Raw genomic sequence first — 8,101 nt, 5'->3', positions numbered from 1 at the left:
AAATCAGTCAATCCTAAAAGAAATCAACCCTGACTGTTCCCTGGAAGGCCAGATAATGAAACTGAAGCTCAAATACTTTGGCCACCCAATGAGAAGGGAGCACTCACTGGAGAAGACCCTGATGCTGGGAAAGACTGAAGGTCAAAGAAGACTGGGACGGCAAAGGATGAGATGGTTAGACAGCGTCATCGATGCAACGAACATGAAGTTGAGCAAACTTCAGAGGACAGCGGAAGACCGGAAGGCCTGGCGTGATCTGGTCCATGGGGTCGCGAAGAGTCGGACTCGACTGTGCGACTGAACAACAACAAACCTCTATTGATCAGAAAGCTTTCCAGCTGAGCAATTACCTGATTAAGAGGCTGCAGCTGAACGGTAGCCGGCCGGAGACAATCGGGTCTCAACGACAAGTCCCGGGGCTGGAGCGCTCCAGTATGCCTCGAGAGGGGGCTGAGCGAGCCAAGCCACCAAGGGGGAAGCGTGCTCGTATCTGTGCCCCCAAGGACTACCCAGGTATGGGCATCAGTTCTCCTCCACCCCAAAATGGGCAGGGGTGGCCCAAAGGAGAGAAGAATTCCCGAGCACGGATCGTGCGACAGCTGTTCGACACAGAGGAAGCAGAAAAACTTCCCCATTTCCCAGAAAACCTCTGGGGCCGGGCAGAAGGGACGGTCGGACACCGGAAGGCAATACTGACCGGACAGGTCGGGGTTAAAAGGACGATACTTATGACTGCTTATAGTTTCAACGCTTTACCATCTGCGGCCCTTTATGGAAGATTTGCAAATGTTCCCTACTCTGAAAGGACCTGTCTACGTAGTAGCGGGAAAACAGAATCGGTTCGTTGTGAATTCTACGGCACAATACGAGTTGTCCTAATCGGCCCCCTTTTGATCAACGGGCACGGTTGCCTTCCTTCCTTCTATCAGATCTCCACCCTCATATTCCCCTTGCAGTAGCGAGGTTCCTCTCTATTGCTGTGAGGGTTAGAGAATATAGGGTTTAAAAGCTCTGGTGGGACGACTGACTGTACATTTAAAATCGGTGGTTTGTCTGAGGCTGTTTTTTTCTTTTTCTAATCTACGCCAAGAAAGGTTTTGACTGGCTGGCTGGCTTTGGGAACTGATCAGGAAAAAAGGCACGCACCCTTTTCAGAGTGGATGGCGGCAGCAGCAGAAGAAGAAGAGGAGGAGGAGGAGGAGGAAGAAGAAGAGGAGGAGGAGGAAGAGGAGGAAGAGGAAAAGGAAGAAGAGGAAGAGGAGGGGGAGACTGGATTTCTACCCCCCCTTTACTACCCAAATTAGTCTCAGAGCGGCTTCCAAACTCCTTTCCCTTCGCCTCCCCACAACAGACACCCTGTGAGGTCGGTGGGGCTGAGAGAGCTCTGACAGAGAAACTGCTCTTTTTCAAGGACAGCTCTGACAGAACTACGGCTTGCCCAAGGTCATCCAGCCAGGTGCAAGTGGAGGAGTGGGAAATCAAACCCGGTTCTCCCGGATTAGAGTCCGCGCACTTAACCACTACACCAAACTGGCTCTCATGCCTTTCCCCCCCGTCCAGTTGCAACCCACTTACGGCGACCCCAAAGGATTTTCAAGGCGAGAGATGTTCAGAGGTGGCCTGCCACTGCCTGCCTCGGCGCAGCAACCTTGGGCTTCCTTGGCGGTCTCCCATCTGAGTACTAACCTCGGCCGACCCAGCTTAGCTTCCCAAATCTGATGAGGTCAGGCTGGTGGGGGACAACCGGGTCAGTGGAGAGATGAGCAGTGGAGGTTTGCCACAGCCTGCCTCTGCATAGCAACCCTGGTCTTCCTCGGTGGTCTCCCACCCGAGCACTAACCAAGGCTGACCCTGCTTAGCTTCTGAGATATGACAAGATCAAGCTGGCTTGGGCTGTCCCGACAGGGGTATGCCCAGAGATTTAAAATATCCGGAAATTTTGAAGCTCAGAAAAAAACCTCATTTTTTTTCTGGAAAAAACCCGGAAATTTTCGGAAAAAATTGAAAAAAATGCTACATTCGCACTTTTTTCTTTCTTTTCCAGGTTGAAAGTCAACCTGCTACTTTAGGAACATAAAATATGACTATGGACAGTTTAACTTGGCATGAAATGATCACAACTAGCATATTAAAAATATAGCGTATCCAAACAATTATTACAAACAGAATACCCACCCACGTGCAAAAACAAAACTGAACCCTATTTTTTTTCTTGTGACAATAGCACCTCCTAAAGGCAGAAATGCACCTTGTTCTTGCATTGGAGAGTTCAGTTCGAAACCTAGGACTTGCTTGTCCTCAGTGCACAGAAATTAGATCAATCTGATACCACACATTTTTAGAAATGATTTGGAAACATATTTGAACACCTTGTCTTAAAATATTTTACTCATCATGTTAAAATAAAACGTTCCATAATCATTTTTTTTCTTTTCTTTTTTCAAATTTTCCAATTTTTTGGAAAAAAACCCCAAAAAGGCTTCAAGAAAAAAACGGGGAGGTTTTTCTGGGCCTTCACATTTCTAAGGTATGCCTCCAGTTACAGAACACAAACAGAAGCCTGCCGTTTAAGCGTCTAAAAAGGCGATAAGGCCCAAGTATTGGAGGAAAGATAAAATACCTTTAAAAGAAGAAACTATAAGTAAAATTTTGGAAACAGAAGAGATGGACAAATTAACTTTATTTCTGAGAGTACAAGAAGAAAAATTTCACAATGCATCATGGTCAAGATTTTATACCTGGTTGGAAGATTTCAGTAAAGGAACTGTATAACTCCTTAACATTTATTAGAGACATTATAGATACTATCTACAGTTACCTGCAGACTCTATGGATAAAAGATTTCTTTTTGCTTTATGGTATGCATTTTAACACTTATCTGGATACTGTAATTGGACAGACTATATAGACTCTGAAGACCCCCAACCTATATGTGGGTTTTTTGTATGTTTTGCATGCTTGTTTGTGATGAAATAAAAAATTTCTCAGCAAAAAAAAAAAAAAAGGCTATAAGGCACTGTCAAGGGCCCACCGGGCCAGATCCAGAACACACACAGGCCAGTAGGCTCAGCATGAGCAATCATTTGCCCCCCACAACCCCACCGTCCCAACCAGCACCAAGAGTTAAGGTCAACAAGCATTTGACCCTAGTGGTGCGGTGAATCAGGTTTTTCCCCTGCAGATGAGAAGTGCTCACTTACCGCATTGGGTGGCCCCCGGCAGAGCCACACGGCTGGGCACGTGGGCAATCCGCTTCTTTTCTCCTTTGTGCAGCGCAAGGGAGCTCCTCGGGGGCGCTGTGGGTGGTGGTGCGGGTGACTGCAGGGTCAGCTGCGCTGCCTGCTGCTGCGCCAGGCGGATCCTCTGGTAGCAGACCTCTTGGGCTGTGGGCAGGCGGTAAGGCCGGACCGCCGGCTTGCTCGGGACTTCCACCTGCAAGGGCCAAGAGGCACAGAGTCGGTTTGTGCAGGTAAAGAGGGTCTCGGGCAGCTCGGGCCAGGCGGAATCTGGCACTCGGGGACGCAATGTTCCCTCTAAGCTGAGTTAGCGTGAGCTAGCTCAATGACTTTTAGCCTCCGGCTAACACATTTTCGTCTCAGCTCAGGAAGGAGGGCTCCAGAGCAAACTAATTTATGCAGCAGCCAAATGGCTCGTTCACAACTTCAATGCCAGCAGCTCACAAAGTAGAATCTTTGCTCACAGAACTCCACAGCTTAGAGGGAGCACTGCTGGGGAGGCGGCCATGTGTATTCTTAGTGGGCGGCCGTGTTTTTAACAGATTGATCCAGAAAGGTGGGCTTGCTCTACCAGTTCATTTCCATGAAAGACAAAGCAGAAGAGATTGGATTTACACCCTGCCCTTCACTACCCGGAGGAGTCTCAGAGCGGCTGACAAACTCCTCTCCCTTCCCCTCCCCACAACAGACACCCTGTGAGCAATGCTCCCTCTAAGCTGTGGAGTCCAGTGAGCAAAAATTCTACTCTGTAACTACTGGCATTAACGTTGTGAGCGAGCTATTTGGCTACTGTATAAATTAGCTTGCTCTGGAGCCATCCCTCCTGAGTTGAGACAAAAATGTGTGAGCCGGAGGCTAAAAAACTGAGCTAACGATTTGGCTGCTGCATAAATTAGTGTGCTCTGGAGCCATCCTTCCTAAGCTAGGGCAAAAATGTGCGAGCCAGAGGCTCAGCTTATAGGGAACACTGCCTGTGAGGTAGGTGGGGCTGGGAGAGCTCTTTCGAGGACTGCTCTTGAGAGAACAGCTCTAAAAGAACTCGTGACTGACCTAAGGTCACACCAGCAGCTGCATATGGAGGAGTGGGGAATCAAATCCACTACACCAAACTGGCTCTCAAAGGCGAGAGGCTTTAGAAATACACACACAACTGAAAAGCCTTTCACCTGTCTTTGGTAGCTTTGCTCCTATTTACCAGTTTTCATAAGGGAGCCGGAAACTGAAAGCAAGAAAAGGATTCATGGGGCGGAGGGAGTTAAAGAACGCGTGGCCCGAATCTCACCCGAGGGACATGCTCAGGTTATCACGACACATGCTGCTCTCCCCGTCTCCCCGCGCACCGCTTTGCAAAGTGGTTCGCCGCTGCAAATATTTGAGTTCAGGGCTTTCCAACCCATTTAACGCCAATCTCTTATCTCCTGGGGGTTCTTTTTGGAGGGGGTTATTTGTGGCGAGGGGGAGAAGTTAAAAGAGAAATTGACAGGGGACGCACAACTGGCCCAGTGCTTATTTGTGCTGACCACAAACGTTTTCCTTGTGACAACAGAGAGCTTATTGACTGAGGGCACGGGAGGAAAGCAGAGAAGTCGCAAGCGTTGCCAATAGAAGGCCGCTTCGTTTTGGGAAACAGGTTGGCACCAGCCCCCCCAGGATGGAAAATCCTAAGGGGGAGGTGAGCAGGAGGAGTCCGTGCCATGCAGAGGGAGGCTCGGGTGCCAACCTGTACTGTCCGAAGCTGTAGAAACACGTTTGAACGCTGGCATTTGCGGGTGAATGTACACGATCCCAGACAAAGGTATGTCGTGCCTGAAGCAGCAAGCTACTCACTGGTACGTGTGGGAGCCAGTGTGGTGTGGAGTGGTTAGAGCATCGAATTAGGATCTGGGAGACACACTCTGTCAGGGAAGCTTGCTGGGGGACCTTGGCTCAGTCACACACACATACAGGCTAACCTACCTCACAGGGTTGTTGTGAGGATAAAGTGGAGACAACCAGAAAGACAACCAGAATTGGATCCCTACCAGGGAGGACAAGGAGGATGAGGAAGGGAAGGAGACTGGATTTATACCCCACCCTTCGCTACCAAAAGGAGTCTCATAGCGACTTACAATCTCCTTTCCCTTCCCCTCTCCACAACAGACGCCCTGTGAGCAATGCTCCTTCTAAGCTGTGGAGTCTTGTGAGCAAAAATTCTACTCTGTGAGCTACTGGCATTAATGTTGTGAGCGAGCTATTTGGCTGCTGTATAAATTAGCTTGCTCTGGAGCCATCCTTCCTGAGTTGAGACAAAAATGTGTGAGCCGGAGGCTAAAAAACTGTGAGCTAGCTCACACTAACTCAGCTTAGAGGGAACACTGCCTGTGAGGTAGGTGGGGCTGAGAGAGCTCTCCCAAGAACTGCCCTTGAGAGAACAGCTCTGAAAGAACTTGTGACTGACCCAAGGTCACACCAGCAGCTCCATGTTGAAGAGTGGGGAATCAAACCCGGTTCTCCCAGATTAGAGTCCGCGCTCCTAACCATTATTACCTTATTGTGTATAATAAGCAGAACCAAACCGGCTCTGTGGGAAATAAATAAATAGCGAAAGCTGAAGACAGCCTGGAGGCAACAGTCAGCAGTCACGAGTGTCGTGTATGAATGCCTGCTTTGGCAATTTCCCCCAAATTCAAGTGGGACTTTCAGTCTTCACATGTGAGCATCAGCTGACACCAAATTCTGGCAGTTCACTGTGGCATATATTTAAGCAACAACCATTGCCAAAGGCTTTGGGAACCTTCAAATGTTGCATGCTTCGGTAAAAGGAGATGAGCTGCTATATAAGATCTGTGATTTGATCTTCCGGGTATTTTAAATAAATAAATTACACCTCTGCAGGGCCCTGACTCAGGACTGGGCTGTGGGTGGAGGGGACAGTTTAAACCAAGGATACTTGCTCAGTGGCTCGGGAGCCACAGGTGACTCTTTTGAACACCATTCCCCAGTGTGGCGCCTGCCCCATCCTTCAGGGAAACAGGCAAGGCTTTGGACCAGTGGGGCTTGTGGTTGGCCACGGATTCCCACCCTGAAACAGGCCCTGCTGGAGGAACGGGTAACCTGTGAGCCTTCCTGCCCTCAGGCCAGGTTTGGAAACAAATGTGGCTCTTTTAGGTCACGGCGATCTCATGAGTGGCCAATGTAGGATCTCATGAGTGGCAAGGTGAGTGCCACTGGTTTAAAACTAGCAACCAATGGAGCAGGAAACAGAACAATGAGCAGGGCTATTTTTGGGCAGGAACGCACAGGAACGGAGTTCCGGCTGGCTCCTGAGTTGGCCATGCCCAGCAGGAACTCATTAGCATAAAAGGCCACACCCAACAGCAGAAACTCATTAGGATTGGCTACATTAGGGGTGTGTGGCGTAACATGCGAAGGAGTTCCTGCTACAAAAAAAGCCCAGGGTCTTGACAACACACAACGTAAACAGAATAAGAAGCAAAAGGTGGGTGTGGCTGGATGAGCACACTTCTGGTAACACGGGGGTGTGGCCTCATATGCTAATGACCTGTGCTGTCAGGGGTGTGGCCTAATAAGATAATACGTTTCTGCTGTTGGGTGTGGCCAATTATGCTAATGAGTTCCTACTGGGCTTTTTCTACAAAAAGAGCCCTGAATGAGGAAAGAATAAGAGGAGATTGGATTTATACCCCGCCCATCACTCACTCGGCATCTCAGAGCGGCTTACAATCTCCTTTCCCTTCCCCACCCTACAACAGACACCCTGGGAGGTCGGTGGGGCTGAGAGAGCTCTCTCGAGAACTGCCCTTGAGAGAACAGCTCTGAAAGAACTTACGACTGACCCAGGGTCACACCAGCAGCTGCATGTGGAGGAGTGGGGAATCAAACCTGGTTCTCCTAGATTAGAGTCTGCGCTCCTAACCACTACACCAAACTGACTCTTGCTGAGGCGCTGAAAGGCAGTGTTAAGCACAGTGTTGTGCCTTGGAAACCACACCCACCCACCATTTACCATCAATGGGAAATACAGGCTGCCGCCTTTAAAAGGTTAGATCAGTTTCCGTTATGGGCACAGTGCAGGCCAGGTGGGGAAGGCAGAAAGCCCTTTCTCCCACCTCAGCACTGTGCCCTGCCACGCCTCGCCATGCCCCAGTCAACCCAAATCACAGACCCTGCATAGCCACAACCGCAGTTCAAAAACTGCTGGGAAGACCCAATCTCTGACCTTCTGGCACCTCATCAGCAGGGACCCTTTATACCTTATGTTTTCGTTATATATACCACATTCAACAATTTCTGAGCGAATCATTCTCAATCCTTTTGGGTTGGACTTGTGGGTGCGTCAAGTTCCTAGCCGACAAGGGGTCAGGGATGAAGGCGGGGGCCGGGGTCCCTGTGTGGGCCCCTCTCGACCAATGGTATTTCGCACCTGCGGTGCTGCTCCAAAAGAGCCACTTACGCTTCCTTGCTTGGTCACGTGGGAGATCCTCCGCTTCTGGCCAGGAAAGAGGGTGGTTAAACTGTCCTCCGCTACTTTTTCGTGAGTCTCTTCCTCTCTGGATGGCTAGAAAAAAGAAGGGGGGGAGAGAAAAAGTTTCAAAATAATATTTGAAAGAATTTAAACATGTGTATCCTGCTCTTCTCCTTTTTTTAAAAAAAGATTTTTTATTAGTTTCGGCAAAAGTAAGGACAGACAACTACAGAAAAGAAGAATGACATATAACAGAGAAACAAAACAACATCAATAGAGCATACACTCTTGTTTCAGTTCTTATACACCTATCCTGCTTTTCTCCTTGTGCATCACCTGCATGGGCTTCCATGGGGTGGTGAAGTGCTTGCAAATGAATGGACAAGGTGAGGTGAACGGG

At 49.1% G+C, this 8,101-nt stretch overlaps 1 protein-coding gene across 1 annotated transcript in view; it reads right to left on the bottom strand.

Annotated features, from left to right (window-relative positions):
• The window catches only part of REXO1 (REX1, RNA exonuclease 1 homolog), a gene marked incomplete at its 3' end in the record, with an annotated part of 50,421 nt that overhangs the window by 32,422 nt on the left and 9,898 nt on the right, over positions 1-8,101 (bottom strand). Inside the window, exons 3-4 of the mRNA XM_015418818.1 lie at positions 7,690-7,794; positions 3,201-3,432 (exon numbers count right to left, since the gene is read on the bottom strand). Coding sequence (XP_015274304.1) covers positions 3,201-3,432; positions 7,690-7,794 — 337 coding nt within the window. The remainder of the gene's footprint in view (positions 1-3,200; positions 3,433-7,689; positions 7,795-8,101) is intronic.

Source organism: Gekko japonicus, unplaced genomic scaffold, assembly GCF_001447785.1.
Source record: "Gekko japonicus isolate JY-2015 unplaced genomic scaffold, Gekko_japonicus_V1.1 scaffold1421, whole genome shotgun sequence".
Taxonomy (NCBI): Eukaryota; Metazoa; Chordata; class Lepidosauria; order Squamata; family Gekkonidae; genus Gekko; species Gekko japonicus.
The sequence above is the reverse complement of the archived record's forward strand: the minus strand, read 5'-3'. Positions and strand labels throughout refer to the sequence as shown.